At 38.1% G+C, this 25,187-nt stretch overlaps 1 protein-coding gene across 1 annotated transcript in view; it reads left to right on the forward strand.

Moving 5' to 3' along the window:
- Positions 1 to 19,600: 19,600 nt before the first annotated feature.
- The window catches only part of mast3b (microtubule associated serine/threonine kinase 3b), a gene marked incomplete at its 3' end in the record, with an annotated part of 33,964 nt that continues 28,377 nt past the window's right edge, over positions 19,601 to 25,187 (forward strand). The window contains exons 1-2 of the mRNA XM_079245597.1: positions 19,601 to 19,711; positions 22,010 to 22,099. Coding sequence (XP_079101723.1) covers positions 19,665 to 19,711; positions 22,010 to 22,099 — 137 coding nt within the window. The 5' untranslated portion in view covers positions 19,601 to 19,664. The remainder of the gene's footprint in view (positions 19,712 to 22,009; positions 22,100 to 25,187) is intronic.

Raw genomic sequence — 25,187 nt, forward strand, 5'->3', positions numbered from 1 at the left:
AATTTGCATCCACCAGGTGTAACCCACTATGATAATTGCAGGGTAGAGCATAAAGCTTTACAGTTGGGCATGAGTGTACTCCTCAGTCTGCCTCCTTGATCCATTCTGCTGCATATCAGCAGTGAGTGTGACTGGTTTTGCCCAGTGACCGATCTTCTTGTGGCAGTCTGCTGGTTGTGGCTGGTATTGTACAGTTTCATTAATCGGGATGATCCATCTGATCTCAGCAGCATCATATCTTACTCTTGCATCAAAAACTATACAGCTTTGGACTTACAACTTAATAAGTCATCAGTACTCTTATTGGACTGTCCAGCATTATGTAAAAAGAAAAATATTTCAGTTTAAATTTTTATTGGTATTAAAAAAAAGTTTGTAAAGGAAAAATATAAAATAGAAGTAGACACTATTAGGACAAGAGGCTTAAGTAGATTCTTATAATTACTTTGTAATAAGACTAACTAACCATCTTCCTCAATCTTTACACAAAAGGAGGAGCAGATAGAAAGACAAACAAACACTTAAGACACTGGAAGGCTCAACATATTAAACCATGTTTTCAAAATTGTTTCAAAAAAAAAATCCATGTAAACCAGTCACAAGGATAAAAAACATAACTGGTAAAGCACGTGGAGAGCACAAGCGTCCACCAACAAACAAACAGACAAACTAACAAACAGATAACTGCTGGTAAAAACATAACCTCTTTGGCGGAGGTAAATATCCTGACTTTGTTAATAGGAGCAATAAAATAACCAAATCATGGCAATTAATTCAAAGTCAATTGGGATCTTATAGTTATATGAATTATAACAGGTCTGAGTTTAACAAAGGACCGAGAAGAAACAGCTCACTTTGGCTAGAGGGAGAAAAGAACATCTGAGGGTCAAACTTCAGTGTGGTGTAACACAATCTCCTGGTCAGACTGACAGAAAACTTTGAAATATGCACATTCGACTTACTTCAGTTGAACACCACAAGTTAAACTTCAAATTAGCTTTTACACACTGGGGAAAACCTGGAGTAGGAACAGGAGGCAAGACTGCTGCCAAGATAGCCTTGTTGTTTTTTAACAGGTGTTTGGCTCTGTTCAGAAAACAGTCTCCCTTCCCTTCCCCAAGGCTGTAAATCAGAGCAGAGGAAAGTGATGGTTGATTAAAAGAAAAGTTGTGAGAAGGCAGACTCTCACTGATATTTGTTTATGTGTAATTAATTCCATGCAAACGTAAAGAAATGATTATGTACACATTAGACATTATCTATGTCTAATGAATTGATTTTATCCTGTAAAGCACTTTGTGTTGCCCGTGGCACGAAAAGTGCTCAAGAAATAAAGTTTGATTTGATTTGATTTGATGTCTGTGTCTGATGCAACATACATCAAACACAAGACATTTAGTTTGGTCTAGTTAATAGGAAATACAAAAGGATTGTTTATTCCTTATGCTATGGTCCCACACGTTTAACGTTTAACAAATGTTTATTTCTTTTTTTATAAAACTTGCTAAATACACTTTTGTATAGGAACTGTTTCATGTTGGCCTTGAAATACTTTTTATGCTAAACTTCAAGCTACAGCAAGTTTCTTTTATACAACTGTCAATAGCCAGCAGATCTGAATCAGTTGATCAATGCGTTTCCATGGTGATGCCCTAAATGGAGTGATATAACAGTGATTTAACTGAGCGTGTACGCATAAATGTAAATAATGCTTGCCGGTATGCATTAGAATTCTTACTGACCATAATATAAACAATATCATGATACAGCATGTTAATCACTGTTGTGCAATAAATCAACTTTTTTTTAGTCAAAGATATTGTTATTTATATATTGTTATATGTTATTTGAGAAGGTATCACATCTTGAAAAGTAAATAACTTAGATAACTTGCATGTCTCATATTTCAGCAAAACACTTATGAACATCACAGCGTATTATTGCGTTGGTTCTGATTTGAGGTCCATTTCTTCCCTGAATCCAGTGACCATTTGTGATTGTATAGCTTATGAGCTACTTAAGAGTTTTTGTTCTGTTTTGCACCAAACTTGTTGTGTGACAAATAAGTAAATGAAATAATATAGCTGCCGAGTTTTTGAAAAAAAAAAAAAAAAGTTTATTCAACAACTGTATTTATGGTAAAGTATAGTGTTAGTTGGCAGGTGTAAGAAAGCTGTAAGAAATGTGCTAAACTTCATGGCTACTGGACAATGAGAAAGGGAAACCTGATGTAAGTTTGCTTCATTTTCAAACATTTCTCTAATGTTTGCCTTTTATGACTACTAAATGATTTTGTCTCTACTTATTTCAAGTTCTTACACAACTCACCACATGTACTGAGGAGGAACTGAAGATGTGGCAGTGGATCCCAACAGGACAAGCAAATGCTAAATGCTAGTGAACTTCTGATTTTACCTTAATAAAGAGCTGCATCCTATGCTTCATGTGTATTTTTTCTATATCAAGTGTTCTTATCAAATTTGTAATGTAATAGAATTTATATCATGCTGGAAGAAATTTCAAAGATTACACCAAATGGAAAAAGCAACTGAAAGGCAATTACTGCTAAATCATAACATTTCTCAGAAGTGGATTTTTACATTATCAGTTGCACATGTTTTATAAAGCTGTTACCTCATCAGAAAGTTGGCACTTTCCTCTCCAGCCTACATGATGAAGTATACATGTAAAATATCGAGCCCCAATCAGATTTTTATTTTTTATTAACACCAACACTAACCCTAATGCTAAATGAAGAGAATTTTTTATGTGTATGAGAATAGCAACACATGGCTCTCACATAAACAATTCCTCAGACACAGTTGAAGGACAGGTCTAAGTCTGCAGCCTCCAAACTGATACATGTGGGCAGGATTATGCCTGTGAATGTCAAAGGGATTTTATCACTGATTTTTGGATTGAGGTTTTCCTTGAGGACTGCCCACGGATATGCCAGTCCTAGAAAGATTTTCTTCTGCTGACAGGTGGCTGTTTGAGGTTATTTTCTAATTCATGTCTTGCGTTTCATTAAATTGGTGGTTGCCAAAGAAACTCACCAGTGCCAAACATGACTCCTTCCGGTCTTCCCATAGGAGACTTTTTGTTTTAAAGATACAAAAAGACCAAAGGTTTTTAACCTTTACTGTTTTTGTTTGTGTATCATGAAAGTTATTTGGAACCTAATAATGATCACCATATTTTGGATCACTTGCTTTTTGCCTTTACAATTAGTTTCTGTTATTTTGTGCGTCTCTCAACCTAAAACCTGCTAATTTGCTGAGTTCTTTTTGATCTGTTATCATCTATTATTTATTAATTAATAAACAAGTGGCACAAAAGCTGGAAATAAATAGTATCAGCAGTTAACTTTAACCTATTACTTCCAGGCTGTGTAGGATAATGGTTTCATTTGTACTGGTGTTACAAAATATATCTAGCAATCCTAAATCAGTGATTATTGTGGTGACTAAGGTCCTTAAAACTCTTAATTAGTATAAAAGGGCTCAGAAACAAGTGTTTGAACCCTTTAAGGTCCTAGAGGTAAATGTGTAATAACTTTGATTAATTTCTTTTAAAAATTGTGGAAAAAAGCCTGACTGAGCGATTTCTACTATTAGTTTGGGTATGTTGTTGTTGTTTTTGTTTGTTTGTTTGTTTGTTTTTTTGCTTTTTTAATGCTCATCAAGTGAAATATTCAAAACACTGACTGAATATAAAATATCCTGTTGGGATCATCTTAAATCCTTCAGAGGAGTTTTCCACTGATGAATCTTCCACTGATGGTTTGAAGAGTGGACTAAACATGATCAATGAAGACCCTTTGGGTAATTTCTTGGGGAGCATGCTAAGAAATCTATGCATGTTTTGGACCAATTTAACTATTTATATTCTTTAAAACACCTTGGCATGTCTAACAGACTCTATTTTGATATAGTAGAAATTTTCACACGATGCACAGACGTGTATAAACATCTGCTTTGTTCAACTCTTTAGAGCTTTCATTGTACTCTTAGAGTTCAAACTTGACAAAAAATCCCATCACAGTTCTCACCAGTTTACTTCCTACATCTGGACTTTATGCCAACTTCCATGCATCTGCATTTATTGAATTATTAATTAAGCTTATGTGAAATCTAAAGTTCACCCAGAGCTCGAACGAGCAAATAAAATTGACCACTCCTCTGTAAATGCCCAAGAGACATTGTGTATGTACAAAATGTATAAATGTGCTTGTTTAGGTGGGCAGGTAATCCTCAAGAAATTATTGCTTCACCTTTTTATATCTTGGAAAGCATCAAGTTCTTATGTTGCAGATTACAAACTGCACTTAACTGGAACTAATGCTTGACTTGGCTGCATGTTTTGGTCTCAGCTTTTTTGAAGAGCCCCGTGGTGCTCATCCATTAGCTGGGAGAGTTACTAGTATTACAGGAGGGTGGTATTAAAGGGAGTGAGTAGGCACCGTCAGCAAGTCCATTTTAATGCATAGGTGCTAAAGAAGTTGTTTGTTTGTTTGTTTTTTGTTTTTTACTGTCTAACAGCACTTTTTTTTTTATTTGTTGGTGATAACTTGGTTTTCATGAATACAAAGTGTTGCATCAATCAAAAGACTGGTTTTACATTATCACTCAAAATTTCTATAATTTTTTCTTCATCTGTTGTCTACACAGATACAATTTAAAGACATAATACACAAATTAGGCAGATGTTCTCAGTAATGCACTCCCCTACGACATCTGAACTGAAATCAGTCTTGCCCTCCTACCTCTAGTCAGAGCAATTCATTCTGATGTGACTCACGTCTTATCACCTACTCTTTCCTCTTACTTATTCTCACTTACTCCAATAACGTCCTGTTGGGTTTCTATGATAAATTACCACGATGTACATTAAAAATGGCTAGTGATGATATTCCATTGCTGACATGTCGTGTGATATCATAAACCTAAATACTACTGTAAACAGACATAGCATCCCAGAAACAAAAGTTGTGAAGTGCAGTCTCTCAGCCTCAAGATAGTCCTGGGCAACAACAGCTCCAAGGAAACACATAAGGACTGTCACTGGAAAATTTCAATGGGTCAGAAACATATTTTCACTGTCAGAAAGTTACATAATATGTAAATAACAGTAATTAATAGTAGCATAATATGCTACTATAAGTGTCATTTTAGGAGTAGGTCAACATGCTACATTTCCAGAGATGATCTTACCTACTTACTGTTTTTACACAGTAAAGAATATTTATAAGAAACAGGGTTGAAGGAATAGTGGGAAGCAGTAATCCTTGTGACAGTTAATAATTTCATGTAAAGATACCTCCTGCTAGGAGACTCACCCTGCACATTACAATTTTTAAAAAATCATTACAAGTTTCCTCTCCAATCCTGCTTGTAACTCCTTACAGCTCCCTCTGTCATGATTGGTCAGGGTTAGGCATGAAAAGGAAGTGAACACTATCTTTCTGAGAAGAAATGCATTGGGGCATTTTACTATGTATAAACTGGAAACATTGATTGTAAAACAACAGACAAATGGACAAACATGTGCATTGCAAGTTTTATTTTGAGGCTGGACTGCTCAAACTTTTTTCAGTTCAGGGGAGGTTTTGACAATAAAATAAAATTACACAAGTCCCAGATTTCTTTTATAAAACTTTGTTTTATTTCATTGTTAACCCTACTACTGCAGCTATTACACCACTTTAAAACTAATTTAGTCTTCAGTTATAATTAGTTGTATTGGTTTGACAGCTTTGCCTCCATCTATTGATGTAAACTTCACAGCTAAGATAAGTTGCCGATCTTCTGAATTAAAGCATCCTCAAATTTTCAGTGACATTTTAACGTCAGGTTTAGCTTCGGTGGCTGAGACAAAGTCGCACAACATTGAGATTCTGAACAGGTTTAAATCAGAGCTGTCAGTATTGGCCACATTTCACGGTCTGAATCTTTTAAATCTGTTTCATTGCTAGTGAATTAAGGACTGCAGGTGGCTCGCTGAAATACTGAGCTGTATATGTACGGTGTGTGTGTGTGTGTGTGTTTGGGAGTTTGTGTGTGTGTATCTGCAGTTAGTTTTGTTGTGTGTGTGTTTGTTGTTTAAATCTGTGTTGAGCAATAATAGAAGCTTCACAATATCACATCCCTTTATCAGTAAAATGAGGAAAATCAGGAAACTTCCAAATTGTCTTTAAACAACACAATCAAACTCATAAAATCAAACTTTATTTCAAGTAATAAATATTAAGGGAAAGCATTCAAACAATAAGAGTTCATAACAGGACATTTAAAAACAATCAACAAACATACTCTAGTTTTCTGTTACACACTCATACGCACACATACGCAAGGACAGACAGCAACCCCATCCCCCATCCCCACCTCTTTAACTGAACATAGGAATCATAAATTAAGAAGATAAAACATAAAATTAAGTGATAAACTTTTACTTTTGATGTGAATTTAGATCTTTTTTTTTTTTTGTCTGAAACATCTCAAACTCCTTGTCCCATTTTTTTCTTTGTCTCTTTGTTTTGTCTTTCTTTTTTCTTTTTTGTGTAAGTTGTACTTTGAAGTATACTTATGGTAGCTGTAGAGTCATGGAGTTTTATTACACAGACGTTTTGAAGTGTTACTTCAATTCAACTCAATTCAATTCAACTTTATTTATATAGCGTCAAATCACGGCAATGCCATCTCAAGACGCTTTACAGACAGAGGGGAAAACATAATGAAGGCCAATTCATAACAGCCTATATAAGGAAACCAACAGATTGAGTTGAGTCCAACTCAATCTCCCATCCTGAGCAAGCACACTGGCAACAGTGGGAAGGAAAAAACTCCCTTTTAACAGGAAGGAAACCTCCGGCAGAACCCGGCTCAGGACAGGCAGCCATCTGCCTCTGCTGTGTGGGGGGAAGAGGACAGAAAGACAACAGACAACAGGAACTGCTACTCCCGGCCAGGGAGACCTGCTGAGACAGGAGACATACATGTTAATGATGCAACACTGTTATGGGGGGGGGTCTAAACCTATAGCAGCATAACTAAGGGATGCTAACCATCCCTAGCTATAGGACTTATCAAAAAGATAAGTCTTCAGCCTAGTCTTAAAGGTGGGGAGGGTGTCTGCTTCCCTAACACTAACTGGGAGCTTATTCCATAAGAGAGGGGCCTGATAACCAAAGGCTCTGCCTCCTGCTCGGCTCTTTGAGACTCTAGGAACCACAAGTAAGCCTGCAGTCTGCGAACGAAGTACTCTACTTGGTATATAAGGAACAATGAGGTCTTTGATATATAGTGGTGCCTGGTTGTGGAGGGCTTTATATGTAAGGAGAAGGATTTTAAATTCTATTCTAGATTCAACAGGCAGCCAATGAAGAGAGGCTAAAACTGGAGAAATATGATCTCTCATGCTGGTTCTGGTCAGGACTCTGGCTGCAGAATTCTGGATCAGCTGAAGGCTTTTCAGGGCATATTTAGGACAGCCCAGTAATAGAGAGTTACAGTAATCTAGTCTCGAAGTAACAAAAGCGTGAACCAGTTTTTCTGCATCACTCCGAGACAGAATGTCCCTAATTTTGGCTATATTACGTAAATGAAAGAAGGCTGTTTTAGTAACCTGCTTAATATGTGGGCCAAAGGACAGGTCCGAGTCAAATATTACTCCAAGGTTTCTCACTGTAGCACTGGAAGCTAAAGTAATGCCATCCAGGTTCATTACAAAACTGGAAAATTTAGCTCTGAGTTTTTCAGATCCAACGAGAATTACTTCAGTCTTATCTGAGTTTAAGAGGAGAAAATTTCTAGACATCCTAGACATCAGGTGTGTGTATCCAACTCAGCTGCAGGGAACAAATTGCAAATGAATATTTCATGGAACAAAAACCTCAAAGCCAAACCTAGATATTAGTCACTTTAGTAATTAAAAATGTATATTGCACCGTGCCGTCTCACATTGTACATTATTAAACACAGAATTTTTTTTTGAGAATTTTTTTACTTGTGTGGCAACCTTCAGACAAATGGACAGCGAATTGTTCATTTTCATATGAAGACTGTTGCAATACTGCAGGACCAAAAACTTAAAGGGAGATTGTTTTAGGCTTAAAGGCCATGTGATTTATTTCCAGTAAACAACATGGCTTCACTCAACACAGCTCCATTCAATCAGAGTCACAATCCAGAGTTTCTACAACTCTGTATGAGGTTGGCATCCCACTGTGGATGCTCAGTACCTGCTATGCGAATAGGATTGGATTTCTTTTTCTGTAAATATGAAAACTTTGAGTTGGACACAGTAGCTCACTGCTGTAGAGACAATGATAATGTGCATGTTGTTGTAAAAAACCTACATAACAAGTAAAAAAGAGTTCTCTAATTAACATAACTTACAAAAAGTCTTTAAATGGCTGAAAAAAACACACTACTATCAAGTATCTGTCAGATCTTGTGTGCTCCCCCTGGTCAACAGTATTTTCAGATGTGAAAATGATTCTGACCTAGAAAATTGTTTATCTTTCTGGGTTATAGGCAACAACAAGGCCCAGACCAGATACATGGCACAAACTTTGTAATTCGTACATCAAAACACAACTCATGACTCTTAAAATTTCTCAAAATCTAAAAAAAATAAAATAAAGTTAGTCCAGCCTTATGGTATTTCTGGTGTAGTTTTGTGTGTTGATATAACTTCATCGAAGTCTAATGGTACTAAAAAGCATATCTTTTTACTATTTATTATTTATTAAGACTCTCAACTGTATGGATACACATTTTTTTTAAAATAATAGCAGTTTATTGGACTTCATTAGTATTAGGCTTTACAGTTATCAGTTTGATCTGTTTCTCTACAGTTATCGAATAGTGAAAGTTTGTAACTCAAAATACTTACAGTAATGGTAGTAATACAATTATGCAACTCCGTGATCGATAATTAGATAAATGTCAACCTACAAAAACATTCAAAAAGCTCTAAATCAAATTCATCATGAGATTGCCCTCTAGTGGTCATAGAGTGCTTTTTTTTCCAATAAACCATAGACATAAAGTTGTGCAAATTGCAAAATCTTTGTTATTTTGGAACAAAACTTTCCAAATGAAACATCTCATGGGGACTCATTTTACTTTGTTTAAATGATTACCTAGCAGCATTACAGCCTCATTATGAACAAATTAGAGTGAAATGTGTCAAGATTGTTTGCATCCTGGTCTTAATAATACTAATGTTTCTGCCTTCTCTTTGCGGCACAAATTATAAACATTCCAAAAAATAAATAAATAAATGGTATGTCTGTTTTATTGTTCACGAGTTGATTCACGTGTTAACAGTGTGAGACAGGATTTTTTTTTCTTTTCTATTCCTTGTTTCTCTTTTCCTTTCGCCTTATGGAAGGTTTTTGTGCGTGTTACTCTACTGCCATCTTGTGGTTATAGTATATAATTACAATAACGTAGGACAAATGCAAATATGCATCTTTATAAATACACATTTTGTGGTTGCATTAATTTTTCGTTCATATCCATTTAATGTGTTTAAATCAATTTCATGTTAATGATATTTCGAATTACAACTTAAATAATACTTGAAAATACTTTCTACAATGAAAACATAGATAGATAGATAGATAGATAGATAGATAGATAGATAGATAGATAGATAGATAGATAGATAGATAGATAGATAGATAGATAGATGTCAGCCTCTCAATGGTACCAAACAAGTGATCTAATTGCCTGATTTCTGCATTATTATTATTATTATTATTATTATTATTATTAGGGTCCGAGCCATACGAAGTATGGCAAGGCCCTATTGTTATTGTAATGTTTATTATTATTATTATTATTATTATTATTCTCCTAAGCACAACTCACTCAATTTTGACCCCCTTAGACCCCGTGAAAAGTTGCGAAACTTGGCACACACCTCACGTCCGGTGAAAATTTCGATAATTTGGCGTTTGTATGCACGCCAATGCAAAAATGCCTCGACAGCGCCCCCTAGAAACGCCAAAAATGGCCTCCAGAATGGGGAAAAAAAATTTTAGTTTGACGTAGGACGACGAAATTCGGTACACATGTCTATCACATCAAGACAAGTAAAAAAGTCATTGAAACGCCTGTTGTCATGGCAACGGGCTTTCCGCCATCTTGGCGTTTGCGGCCATTTTTTTGCCCGTTTTTGTCAATTTGGGCGCATCGCATTTGAACGAACTAGTCTGAGGCGATTCATGCTATTGGCTCCACATTCGCCATGGAGCTTCGTGACGAGATGGGGACCAAAAGTTATTCAAATCTTTTTGATAGGCGAAAGCGTGTTACCGTGGCAACCCATGGAAAAAAGCGATCTCGCCATGAAACACGGTTCACTCATATCTTCGCAGAAATACATCCGATCGGAACCAAAATTAAAATAATTCATATTTGGTAGGTCCTTCACGCATTGTAATATGTATTGTGGGGGGGGCGCATTTTGGGGGGGGCCCCTAGGGGCCCGATAGTCTACTATGACCTAGGGCTACGAAATTCGGTACACATGTATAAGTAACCAAGACGAGCAAAAAACTCTATTGAGAACCTGTTACCATGGCAACGGGTTGGCCGCCATCTTGGCGTTTATGCTCTTTTTATCAATTTGGGCGCATCGCATTTGAACGAACTAGTCTGAGGGGATTCATGCTATTGGCTCCACGTTCGCCATGGAGCTTCGTGACAAGATGGGGACCAAAAGTTATTCAAATCTTTCCGATAGGAGAAAGCGTGTTACCGTGGCAACCCATGGAAAAAAGCGTTCTCGCCATGAAACACGGTTTGCTTATATCTCTGCAGAAATGCATCCGATCGGAACCAAAATTCCACTAATTCATATTTCGAGGGTCCTTAACGCATTGTAATATGTATTGTGGGGGGGACAAATTTTGGGGGGGGCCCCTAGGGGCCTGATCGTCTACTTTGAGCTAGGGCTACGAAATTCGGCACATATGTGTATCAACCCTAGACAAGCAAAAAACTCAATTTAGCACCTGTTACCGTGGCACTGGAGAGTCCGCCATCTTGGAAAAATACCTTCTCGCCATGAAACACGGTTTGCTTATATCTTTGCACAAATTCATACGATGTGCACCAAAACTGTAACTATTCATATTTGGTAGGTCCTTAACACATTATAGAATGTATTGTGGGGGGGACACTTTTTGGGGGGGCCCCTAGGGGCCTGATCGTCTACTTTCATCTCGGGCTACGAAATTCGGCACACATGTGTATCATCCCAAGACAAGCTAACAAGTCAATGAAACACATGTTGCCATGGTAACGGGCTGTCCGCCATCTTGGCCTTTACACACATTCTTTTCTCAATATGTGAATTGTATTTCTCTATTAAAATGAACTGGCTGTGCGGGTCCTTCACATGTAGCATTAGGAGAACCAGGACTCGGGTGGAGGGTTCGGTATGAGGCGAGGACCCGATGGATGCCGCTTGCGGCTTTAATTATTATTATTATTGAAGATATTTGTTATCTCCTGTCAGGAGATTTTTTTAATTTGCCCACACTATACAGACACTAAAAAATCTTAAATAAAGTAGAAAAAGTTGATAAAATGTTTGGCATAAAAGTTACAGTGTAAGGAATTTACAGTTACTTTCATAAAAGGTGTCAAATATAAAAAACGTTTTCAGACTTGAGACCTGCAGTTTTCTTTAAGTTTTTCCCACATGTGAGGAGCATAATAAGTGAACGCTGTCTCCCCATGACTAGTTTTTATTCTGGGAACAAAAAGTAGATTTGACCCTGATAACCTAAAGGATCTCACTCGGTCATAACAAAGAAGATCCTTAATGTATTTTGCACCTAAACCATCAGTGCTTTAAAATCTAACAGTGAACTTTGAAGTCAATTCTTTGAAAGGAAGCCAGTGTAAAGTACTAAGGGCTGGACTTATATCACTTTCTTGGTCTTAATGAGGACGTGATAGCAACATTCTGGACTAACTGCAGCTGCGTGATGGACTTTAGCACCTGTAAGGACAGCGTTATAGTTGTCTAGTCCAGGGATCCCCAATCCTGGTCCTGAATCATTCCTGAAATCTTCCATAAGAATTAAAGGACTGGGTATTCCTTAATCATCATTTTATCACTCTTTACGTGATAAAATGCGACTTCACAACTATTTTAATAGACCTGTGAAAATTCAGGCCTGAGTCCAGGATTGCACCAAAATTCTGATTGCTTTGAATTTAGTTGTGCTGACTTTAAATCTTTCTTCTTTGGCTCAAAAAACTGTCATTTCAGCTTTATCTTCATTTAACTAAAGGAAGTTGTGGAGTTTAGATCAGACTATAAGGTCCTTGTGAGATGGTTATGTAGATTTGTAGATCATCAACATAACTATGGAAATATATTTTGAGTATGTGGTATGTACATATTGGCTCAGTTTCCCAAGTTGAGATTAATAAAGTACTTCTATCTACACTGCCCCAAAAAATAAAGGGAACACTTAAGTAACATGTTGTAGATCTGAATTATTGAAATATTTTTATAAAATACTTTGTTCTTTCCAAAGTTGAATGTGCTGACAACAAAATCACACAAAAATGATCAATGATAAGCAAATGTATCAACCCATGGAGGTCTGGATTTGGAGTTATACTCTAAATTAAAGGGGAAAAACACACTACAGGCTGATCCAACTTGATGTGATGTCCTTTAAACAAGTCAAAATGTGGCTCAGTAGTGTGTGTTGCCTCCCCGTGCCAGTATGACCTCCCTACAATGCCTGGGCATGCTCCTGATGAAGTGGCGGATGTTCTCCTGAGGGATCTCCTCCCAGGCCTGGACTAAAGCATCTGCCAACTCCTGGACAGTCTGTGGTGCAACTTGGCATTGGTGGATAGAGCGAGACATGATGTCCCAGATGTGCTCAATTGGATTCAGGTTTGGGAAACGGGCGGGCCAGTCGATAACATCAATGCCTTTGTGTTGCAGGAACTGCTGACACACTCCAGACACGAGGTCCAGCATTGTCTTGCATTAGGAGAAACCCAGGGCCAACTACACCAACATATGGTCTCACAAGGGGTTTGAGGATCTCATCTCGGTACCTAATGACAATCAGGCTACCTCTGGCGAGCACATGGAGGGCTGTGCAGCTCTCCAAAGAAATGCCACCCCACACCATTACTGACCCACTGCCAAACCTGTCATGCTAAAGGATGTTTCAGGCAGCAGAACATTCTCCACGGGGTCTCCAGACTCTGTTACGTCTGACATATGTGCTCAGTGTGAACCTCCTTTCATCTATGAATAGCACAGAGCACCAGGGACAAATTTGCCAATCTTGGTGTTCTCTGGCAAATGCCAAACATCATGCATGCTGTAAGCACAACCCCCACCTGTGGACATCGGGCACTTATACCACCTTCATGGAGTCTGTTTCTGACTGTTTGAGCAGACACATGCACATTTGTGGCCTGCTGGATCTCATTTTGCAGGGCTCTGGCAGTGCTCCTCCTGTTCCTCCTTGCTCAAAGAAGGAGGTAGCGGTCCTGCTGCTGGGTTGTTGCCCTTCCACGGCCTCTTCCACATCTCCTGATGTACTGGCCTGTGTCCTGGTAGCACCTCCATGCTCTGGACACTACACTGACAGACACAGCAAACCTTCGTGCCACAGCTCGCATTGATGTGCCATCCTGGATGAGCTGCACTACCTGAGCCACTTGTGTGGGTTGTCGACTCCGTCTCATGCTACCACTAGCATGAAAGCACCGCCAGCATTCAAAAGTGACCAAAAAATCAGCCAGAAAGCATCGGAACTGAGAAGTGGTCTGTGGTCATCACATGCAGAACCACTCCTTTATTGGGTGTGTCTTAAGTTATCAATTGCCTATAATTTCCACCTGTTGTCTATTCCATTTGCGCAACAACATGTGAAATTGATTGTCAATCAGTGTGGTTTCCTAAGTGGACAGTTCGATTTCACACAAGTGTGGTTGACTTAGAGTTACATTGTGTTGTTTAAGTGTTCCCTTTATGTTTTTTGAGCAGTGTAGCTTGAACAGCAGTGGAACCCAAATGGAGCCTTGTGGAACTCCACAGATTATTTTACTTTACTCAGATTTATGGTTTACCAATAGAAACAAACTTGTCCCTGTATTTTTTTTTAAAAAAGGACTGACAAAGTTATCGCTGTGCTACAATGTCTTACCCAGATTTTCAGCTGTTTTAGTAAGAGGTTGTGGTCAAAGGTGTCAAATGCAGCACTGAGATCCAGTAGTACAAGGACTGAAATGTTGCTGCTGTCTTGTAGTCATTTAGGACCTTACTTAGAGCAATCTCAGTGCTGTGATGTGACTGAAAACAGTTAGTACAGTTAATTAGTGTGGTTGGGTTGGGTTACTGATGAAAGACATATTTATCTATGATATTACTAAGAAAGGGCCTGTAGCTCTTAATGCGTCACAAGCCTTTTTGTTTTTTAGTAGTGGCTTGACAGTGGATGTTTTAAGAGGCTGACAAGACATACACCTGTCACCCTGGCCCATTATTTTCTAGTGTACAAGATTCACCATTTTGGGCTTAGGAAACCCATACTGAACTGTCAAATTTATATACAAACCACACAATAATATTACAATATCAATATACAAGTAAAAGTACACAAAAGAAAGAGAGTTCCATAAAGCTGTTGGCTGTTTTTGTTTGTTTGTGTTTCCTGCTGACATATATGTGCAATTTGAACCATTTCTTCTAAAAAATGCAACTACTGATTACAACAGGGGTGTCCAAAGTTGGTCATCGAGGACCAATCTTTTGCAGGTTTTCGATGTATCCCTGTTCCAACACACCTATCTCATGGATTTAACAGCCAATGAAGTTCTGCACAATGACTGATTCATTTGAGTCAGGTGTGTTGGAACAAGGATACATGGAAAACCTCCAGGATTGTGGCCCTCTAGGACCAAAGCTGGGCACCTCTGGATTGTGTAATACAAGGTCTGGTGTTACTAATAACCAACGTAAGTGAAAAGGACCCTTAAAATGAGAACTGCATCACATTGGAGCATCCTCAAACTTAGAACTTTACCTGTAAGTTAAAATATAATTTACTTTCCTTTCTTGTGAAAAAGAGAGCCACGATTCAAGATAAGGATGGATGGATTTGCATTTGCATATATACAACAAAAGATGAAAGTGCAAAGAGAAGAGCAGTTCTACATACTATAAGTATCTCAATATATAGATATAAATAAATATATTCTAGCCAACCACACTTTCTTAAGATTTAAGTGCCGAAGTAAACCAGTCGAGGCAGATGACTGCCCTCCCTGAGCCGAGGTCTACTGGAAGTTTTGCCTTCCTGTTAAAAGAATGCTTTCCTTTCCACTGTCGCCTCATATATGCTCAAGATGGGGATTGGATTGAAGTCTATTTGATACAGTATGTTGGTTTCTCTCTTAGGCTATTCATTATGAATTTGCTGGAATTGATGTGTGTGTGAGATGACATTGTCGTGAAGCGGTACTACAGGCAAAAGCTGAATTGAATTTAATTGATTTAAACAATCCCAGTACTTCTTGAAGAATGAAACAATCTGCTTATGCCACATTCAGAAAGTTATCTCTTTCCCACAAAATGATACAGCTGCTAATGCAATTGCTCCATTCAGATTGTTTGCTATCTGGACCATCTTGTGGGCTGAATAATACCATTATGTGACACATGTTCCAACACACATCTTTGTTTTTCACACCTAGCAGTAACACTTACACTTATTGATGTTCACTTCCCATGTAATGTTGCACCCTACCTAACACTCTTAAAATGATTTCCTTGTGCCTGCTTTACACCATGATACTGTATGTGCTGCTGTTGTTTCTGTTCTTACATCATTTCTGCCAAATACCTTAAGCTTAATGACTGTGTATTCATTGTTTACAATAATTGTTTTAATCATTTTCCCTATTATAATTTATTCATTTATTTAAACCTAATTACTTACTTTTAAGGTGCTCCGTCCATCTCTTGTGCAATGTGTTTATCAGTTTGTGGGTGTATTTAAACCGATTTCTTGGTTGCTTATTTACACACAACAGACAATGTTTTACTGGTGCTGTAAAGACTTAAATAAATGTTCAGCTAAAGACTGGAGTTTGTGTTACTGGTACAAATGAAACAACAGGTCAGTGACAGATTCACATGAATATGAGAATTAACAACCAATGTAAACACTAAGTTCTGGGATGTTAAAATGTTCATGTGCCTTCTGTGTGTGCTGATGCAATTGAATTTAAATGGGCTGCTTTTGATTATTTCCAGCTTTGCAAAATAACCAAACCAACTCTTCCGAGCATTAATCATCCGATGTGGCCATGTTATTGAAGCTATCACCCACATTTATGACAGCCCTCTCTTTTTTCCTCCTCATGCAGCAGTGCTGACTCAAACAATACTGCATGATGTTTCACAGATTTTTTTGTGCGCAGTTAATTCCTCTCATGTGTTGCAAAAGCCACCAGCATTAGAGGCCATGAGAAAGCTTCAATGTACAAGTGACATTAAACCTCCCCTCTTTTTACAGAGCAACGTGTTGAATCGTGTTGAACGTGTAGCCACATATCTCTGTTTAAAATCTTCCCAAACAAAAACATAAACACATATTTTACCCTTCCATCCACAATATTGAAATAAAAATAAGGTGTAATATATTGTATTTTGCAGTTATTTCATTGGCTCTTTGCAGTTTGAATTGCAGGGCAAATTGTTTTCTAAATGGTTATGTATAGTTTTTATATGGGTGGTTCAGGAAAGCAGACAAAACAAAGGATGATGTAATGTTCAGAATCTTACTTGGCTGCGTTTGCTGAGGGATGTTTGTGAAAGCGTTTAGCTAAGCTTCATCTCACACAGCAGAGGTGGGAGGATGCACACAGACTGATGGGAAGGGAAGAGTAGGAAAGCCCTTATTGCCATGGTAACTGAGAAACTGACTATTATTAAAAAAAAGTGTTATAACAAAATAATTAACAAGCAGTTTGGAAATAGAATCTCATAACATAACGTGATAATACACCTTCCGCCACTCAATAAGCCCAAACCTGCACACCCTCACACATGGGGTTCAGCAGGTTGGTTAAGACATGAAGGCTGATGTGCCAAGAAATAAGTCTACAGTGGTACAATCCAACCTTTCTAAGCAGCAGCTCTGTAGACAAATCTTTGACAAGCTGCAAATGAGCTGTTTTGCCTAGTAGCAGGCATAGTATCTTTGGTGCATGAATATGCTGTCACTATTTTTGACTGCATGTGATCAAAATAAGACATGCACATTAATGTGAGTAATATTACACTGCTGAAGAATCATCTTAACATCCATCTTACAGCGAATGTTTGGTTATTAGTTGGAAAATGTCTGCAAATATAATCTGCTGCCCCCTGCTGTATTGTTTTGGTTCAAGCCCTCATCTTTGCGTTTGTTGACCACCTGCTCAACACCAAACATGCTTATTCAGATAGTGGAGGGCAGAGGAGCCATTAGTTAGAAAAAAAACTCTTTTCTTTTCCACAGGAAGCTATATATATATATATATATATATATATATATATATATATATATATATATATATATATATATATATATATATATATATATATATATATATATATATATACATACATATATATATATATATATATATATATATATATATATATATATATACACACACATATATATATATATATATATATATATATATATATATATATATATATATATATATATATATATATATATAGATAGATAGATAGATAGATAGATAGATAGATAGATAGATAGATAGATAGATAGATATGTATATATATATATAGATAGATGGATATATAGATATGTATATATATAAATGAATAAATAAATAAATGTACGTTGGCAAAATATTGATAAACTATGCATGGCTATTTAAAAAAAAAAGGGGGGAAAAAAGGAGATTGACAATGTTATTGATTAAAATAGACACATAAATTAGACTATTTTTTTTGTTTCATCAGGCCCTAAAGTTTAAAGAGTTCGCATGCTAACTGCACATGATGTGAGCTGTCAAACACTGTGCAAAACAACCCTGATGCGTGTGCGTGCGTTTGTGGGTTTACTTAACCTAAACTCAAGACGCAATCCTGTTGAGATTATTCACATTACGGTAACTTGTGTTCCTTTCGGGAAAGTATCGTGGGAATTAATTCCACGCGTTCAAAACCACAACGTGCAAGCTAGGGTTTGTGTACGAGGAAGAAAGAGATAACGGACTGGTCATTGTGGCTGCACTTGCGTTAGGCTCCTTTCCCATAGCAACCAGGCAAGCCCTCACCAGTTCCATAGCAACTAGGAGGACACAGGTGTCACCGCTGCATTCCAAAGAAACCAAGCAGGGGTGCAAATAGCGACAATTATATCCCCCAACTCCCGTTGCTTGTGTGCGCATGCAAATGATACAGTGTGCATGCAACAGACAGCTTTAAAGTTTAGACTATTAAATATCACTCACGCACACACCAGCATTATAAATTTGGGCTACTTTAAAGCATGAGCCTACAAATACCCAACACTTCTCAACACACACTCCTACACACGTTTTGGAAAATCTATACTGTCAAGCATACTTTATAAACGTGCAAACACCCTCGGTCCGCACGTGCGTACCGATTCGACAAGCTCCACAGAAATACAGGAATGTGATAGACGGTCTGTGCGTGTACACGTGCGCAAAACTCCTGCCTCCTCTGTGAAAATTGCTGTGTGCTATACGCTGCCTTCTGCCTGGCAAACGCGAAACAAAAGCTCGCTGGGCTGAGTCTCCAAACAGACGCTCGCGCGCATCCAGCAGCAGTCAAGTGAGGAACGCGTCTTCGTTTCCAGCAGGTATTTCCCCAGCCTCTGTTCAGCAGCGTGCCAGTGTTCACGGCTTTGCTGTTTTGTTTTGGTGCAGGATTACGCTGAGATGTAAGGGACTGACAGAAAGCGTAAAGAACTGACGACAAAAACTTGCAATGAAGCTTTGTGACATTTTAGTTTTATGCAGATACGCAGTTGTAAAGGGAGATCAGAAACAGCAGAGGAGACGTGTGTAGCTGTTGCCATGATCTGAAGTGTTTATCTTCATACTCCATGAAAACAGGAATCATTAGGACTGTAAATACAATCTTGTGGTGGTATCACCAACTTCTCCTCCAGCCTCGCGCAGTCTCACGTCTGCTGACTGTCACCCACCCCTGAAATTGATTTACCCTTCCACCCTCCAATAGACTTTCCCCCTCCCTCCCTTCCGCACCCCTCCCTACCCAACAGTCACATGGAGGATAGCGGTGACCCGTCGTTCCTTCGATTTTGTGGCAGTCTCTCTCTGGTGCGCCTCACAGACGGACGAGTGGACAAACCGCGTAAAACTGCCAAAAGGGGGGGGGCGGTACAACATCTGTTTGTGAATCTCACTGCATTTTGTTCTGTTCCACTCTCATGGAAAATCTCCCCGGAATCCGCTGAATACGCTGGTAAATGATACACCGTTGTATTTTTAGTCACCCACGGCGGTGATGAGTGTCTGGAAGCCCGCTGTGAGACGGAGCAGCGCTGCGCTGTGGTAAACGAAGCTCCAGCTTGATGTTCTGCAAGAATGAAGTCCAGACGTGATAAGCTGAAGATTCCCTCTCTGACTCTGGAGTAAGTCCGGCCTTTTCATTTTTTTAAAAAATTCTCATCTCGCAGCATGTGAAACTGTTGTCTTAAAGTTGCAACAAGGCGGAAAATAATATTCATGTGCTCATGTTGATGTTTTCTGCCACGGTGAGGACTTCTTTGTGTAGTTAACAGCTTCTGCTTAGTCTTCCAAACTCCAAGGTGGAGAAAGTTAGTTTTTCAGTTCCATCAATAACTTAAAACCGAGGCACAAAACTGGTCCTGTCGGGCCTATTAATTTTTAAACTGAAGTGCAGAAATCAAGGTCTCAGCCTTGAACTGGAACCAAGTTTACACAGCTTGTGAAGATGACGAGATTAAGGTGTTTAGTCCAAAGTTTGGGGCTGTTCAAACATCAGTGAGATTATTTCTTCCAGTTCTTACATGCTATTAAAGATATTTCTATTTATTCATTTATTTGTTGATGGATTCCTTTTCTTTTATAATCAAGAGTTTCAGAGGCTCAGTCAACCCAAACCTCTGTGAATTTTGTCCTCATGATTTTTTATGGTTTTCAACTCTGCTACCTCCTTTGTTTTTTTCCTCACACCATGCATGAATCACATGCACCCCCAACATGACAGGCTAATTGTTTTTAGACTATAGGAGGAGAGATTTGTTATTTCCTGATCATTGCTAACCCGTGATTACTGGCTCTGTCAAAGAACATGACTGCAGTCTTCCGTTCACCCACTCCTTCAGACTAGCCTTTCTTTATATGGTGAGTGGAGGGGGGATACGTGATGCTCACTAAATGTTGATCCATAAGGCGTAGGAGCTCCCTGCACACATCCTCTTTCTCTGATCCATCCATCTGCCTCCTGCGTGGACCACCTCAGCTGAGCATGCGCTGTTTTCATTTCATTTTCATTTTTAGGTATTTCATAGCGTCTGTTCCCGCGCAGAACAGAGATACAGTGCAAGCACAGAGAGACTCTGGGATTTAATGAGGGCACAGAGACTGAACCAAAGCAATTCTACTAATTCAAACCAATCCAGTTTAGCATACAGCTCTTTTTTTTTTTTCTCAAAATATTCAAATAAATTTACTACTTTGCTAAATGCCTGGTACATAATCTGATTAAAGACATACAACTCTCTCCAAATGTTTTATATTCCTTTTGAAAAAAAAGGATTTTTCCAGATTAAAGGTCTTTCTTTCATGCGTCATAATTAATTCTTAAGAGTTGCAAAAATAAGAACAATAAGACCAAAATAAATTTGAGTGATGGAATTGTTCTGTTATGAAGTTGCAAATTTTGCAAAAAGACAGAAGTGTCTGTAGCTGGCCCTCAAGGAAACGTTACAAATTCCGCGTTATCGTCACCAGTGACATTTGCCACTCTGGACAGGCGTGTAATTAAAGTACACAAAAATAAACAATATGCAAATATTTCTAAGCATTGTTGAGGAAGGAGAAGATGCGTGCGTCAAAGTGAATGCAATAACTGGCATGCGTTGTATAATTATGAGAACAAGGAGTGTTTGTGCAAGTTGTTTTCCCTGCCATCCTTCCTGCATTACTATGACAACACGTTCATTAGTGCCATGGTAGCCAGCACTTTAGTTCTGAGAAGCTTCTGCAGTGCTAAGACAATCGCAGTTTTGTGGAGCCCAGAAAGCACAGCTTACATCTGACCAGAGAAATCAATAGAAAAAAAAGCCTCTGTGCTTTGTCAGCATAAGTGTGATACAGACTACAGGGTGGCTGAGTTGGCTGAGCATGCACAATCTAATGTGAAAATGGTGCATTAAGGTGTAAAGTAGTGGATGATGCGAGTTTAACGCAGTTCCTAGATCTATGTGTTTATGTGCATAGAAGTACAAAGTGTTTTGCTCATGTAGAATTTAAGAACTTGTCAGGTTTTATTTACAAGTCAAGTCTACATTCGTAATGCAATAGGCCTATATATTGTGGATTAAGATGGCAGACAGTTGTGAATTTAGTTGCATTCGAGCTTCACTTGCTCCATTTTGGTTGCTGAAATTTCCTTCCTGCTGTTTTGACATGCAGTTGCTGAGTTTTTTTTTTTTTGTTGTTGTGCAAGAGTTCACATGATCTGAGATGCCCAGCTAACCAGATGCATCCAGTGATGCATCCAAATGTCCTGCAGCAAATAATACAAAGACAGCCTGTGGCATCATGCAGCAGTTAGTAAATCTGTCACCATCTGCTGGAGGTATCGACCACAAAGTGGAGCAAAGCTCTGACGCTGAACAGAAGACAAACATCAAGTTACTGAGTCAGCATGCTAATCCATGCGACCATGTCTTGCCTTACAGTTTATCACCCACATGCCAGAGCCCTACTCTTCTGAGCCCCTGCAGCCCCTGCAGCCCTTGCAGCCCCTTACAAACCCTTCATCCCTGGAGGTAAGACAGTCAGGTCACACGCAGTCTCTTAAACATGTTTAGTGTTACTATTACTTATACTATTCTAAGAGGTTGTCTTTATCACAGCAACAGATAGCTTAACCCTCCCTTACACATTACAGGTAATCTGGGAATTGTACTTTGTCTTAAAGTATGTATTCACAGAGAAGGTGTTGAGGTTGGATTTTTCACATTCCTATAAAGACTATGATAGAATATAAAACACTATTTGGAGCAGCAAACAAATACAGAATATAAGTGATATTTATTATTTCATTAAAAGTAACTACATGGTCCATTTGAACCTGTTATTATTAGCGTCTCCTCTACAAAATATACAGTGACATCATTCAAATCAAATCAAATCAAACTTTATTTCTTGAGCACTTTTCATGCCTCAGGCAACACAAAGTGCTTTACAGGATAAAATCAAGTCATAAGGATTAAAACAAACAGTGGATAAAAAGGCATTTAAAAATAATAGACACAAGCTCTTTCCACACACTCACACACACACACAAGGACATAGAGCAAAGAACCCACCCACATTCCCCAAAAACCATCATTCCCTGTATACTGTCTCTTTAACTGAATTCTGGTTAATAAAACAACTAAAAACATTAAGTAAGTGATAAAAATTAAAAGTGAATAACTGGTGAAAAGGAAACGTGTCGACAGTCAGAGTTGTTGTTATTTTCCCAATATATTGAGGTGCCTCTGTCTCAACCTATCAGTTGTTCCTATGTGGGTTGCTTGGCAACGGTGCTAGGTGCAGTTGAGAAAGGAAACACTGCAAACAGAGGTGGCTGCATCCAGCATGTTTCTGGATGTGTGAGCAGGGCTAGGCTGTCACAGTGCTCTTTGTACAGTCATGAATCTCATTTCTCTGGTGAAAAAATGCGCACATTTTACTGGAAATGCAAGAAACTCACTGATACAAATGGGATTTACATCACACAGTTGTGCTACAGTATGTGAGGTTGCATTCAGTCTTCACACCAATTTGCATTGGAGCCCCTGTTACCCTGCCACCCCCACATTTCACCATCCAGATACATGTTCATTCTCTTGCATCAGATTCTGTATTTGGATGCAAGTAAATTGCTTCCTGACATAAATGTATGTGGCAGTTTGGTTTGACTGCAATGAATCAGAACCGTGTTTACAATAGACATGAAAACTACACCTGCCGAATACCTGCTGCAGATTCATACTCCGTTGACAAAGTAACTGTAATTTGCTTTTTTTTTTTTTCAAACTTCAGTACAAAAGGTAGAAATTACAGAAGAATAGGATCCAGTTTTTCTTTAGATTTTCTAGCTTACAAAAATCCAACATGCATAATAGATAGATGTTTGGTTTTTATTTTTTAAAGGAAGTAACGTGTATTTTCATAAATCTGAACATTTGACTAGTATGCAAAACCTTATTTTATTGCATTGTAACATGAATAAAGTAATAGGGAAAATTTTGTAAAATCTCTGAAAACTCAATAATCAGTCAATACATTTTTTAAGCTACAGTGAAAACAAACAAAAAAAAATACACCTCTTCGAACGTTATAGCAATAAAACTGTACAGTATTGTGTATCTAAATACAGCAAGTGTCGAACTGTAATATTAAAAAAAAAAAATAGAAGAAAGAAAACAATCCAGCAACAACAAAAAACAAACAAAAAAGCAGGATGTGGAGAAAGTAATTGCATGTGTCCAGTGCTAAGCAACTATTCAGTGCAGCATTTGCATCACAGTATTTCACTGTATTACTCTTCCCTCCTGCACTGATGTTAATAATAAAAAGAAGAAGAGGAAAAACGTGTTCAGGTTCAGAAGTACACAGAGAAAACGATAGTGTGCATTGGAATGTACCACTACATAAAAGTTTAGCGGGGACTCCTCCCTCCTTCTACCACACTTATGGTACAATCCAACAACATTTTAAGTTGCTTTCAAGTGCGGTTGGAAACTACAGCGCACTGTCAATGCAAGAGTGATCAGAATGGTAAATCAAGTTCCTTCAGCAGTTATGGCTTTTATAGCCACATTAATGTTAAATTGCAGTACAACAAATTTATATTGAAACCTTAGGCAACAGAAATACTGAAGCTGGAATAAAAAATGATATTAGAAATTGTATAGAACAAAACAAAATTACAGATAAGATAAATAAAAAAAACTCAATTATTTCTATTCATTCTAAAGTGAGATTAAAATAAAAAATTTTTTTTATCCTTTATTGTTTTATCACATGTTTTTACCACTATATATCAACCTGTAGTCAGGTAATAAAGTGGATATGTATAATAGAAAATAAAGTAATTTAGTACACTGTTAGCAGCAGTTAGTATGTTTGTTAAATTTAGAATGGAAGTCAGTTTATTTGTTCTCTATTTTATGTTTGTGCTTTTTTTGACTTTGACATTTATGTATGACGCAAGCTATCTATTGTATATATATATATATATATATATATATATATTAACCCGATATGATGTCCTTGTTCAGTGAGCCTTGATGCTTATTGTCATAGTATTGTTAACTGTTTACAGGATTCAGTATTGTTTTCATTGGATACTGAATATTTTCAAAATAATCCAGTAATTTTTTTAAAAAAAAATTTTTTTAAACAGTGACATTATTTTGCATATCTTTTTAGAGACTGCGGAAAAAGAAATTGCTCTGGGAAACATGTCATTCATTGCTTGAGTATGAACTGCTTTAACAGATTAGGGGGGGAAAGTTTGGTAGTTACTGGTGGAATTTTGAAGCAGGGAAGATAACGAGGGACATTGAACGCACCATCAGACTCGCTTCCTCACGCGGACCACAAGCAGCCAGCAGCGATTGTTTAGACAAACTAAACAGTGCAGCCCCTGTAGCGGTGTCGTACACCTGACAATCCGTCAAGGAGGTGATGTTCTGGGGACAAGACTCCAGTCAGACTGTGGACCCGGTGATGTGAGGGCAGAACCGGGAGCCATTAGGACCACTGCACGAGGCAGACAGACTCGGCGTGAATACAAAAGGAACCGCCGAGGAGAAGAGACGATGGTGGGAACAGAGGGAGGAGGAGGAGGAGGAACAGAAG

The sequence above is a fragment of the Telmatherina bonti genome, assembly GCF_933228915.1.
Source record: "Telmatherina bonti genome assembly, chromosome: 8".
Classification (NCBI taxonomy): domain Eukaryota; kingdom Metazoa; phylum Chordata; class Actinopteri; order Atheriniformes; family Telmatherinidae; genus Telmatherina; species Telmatherina bonti.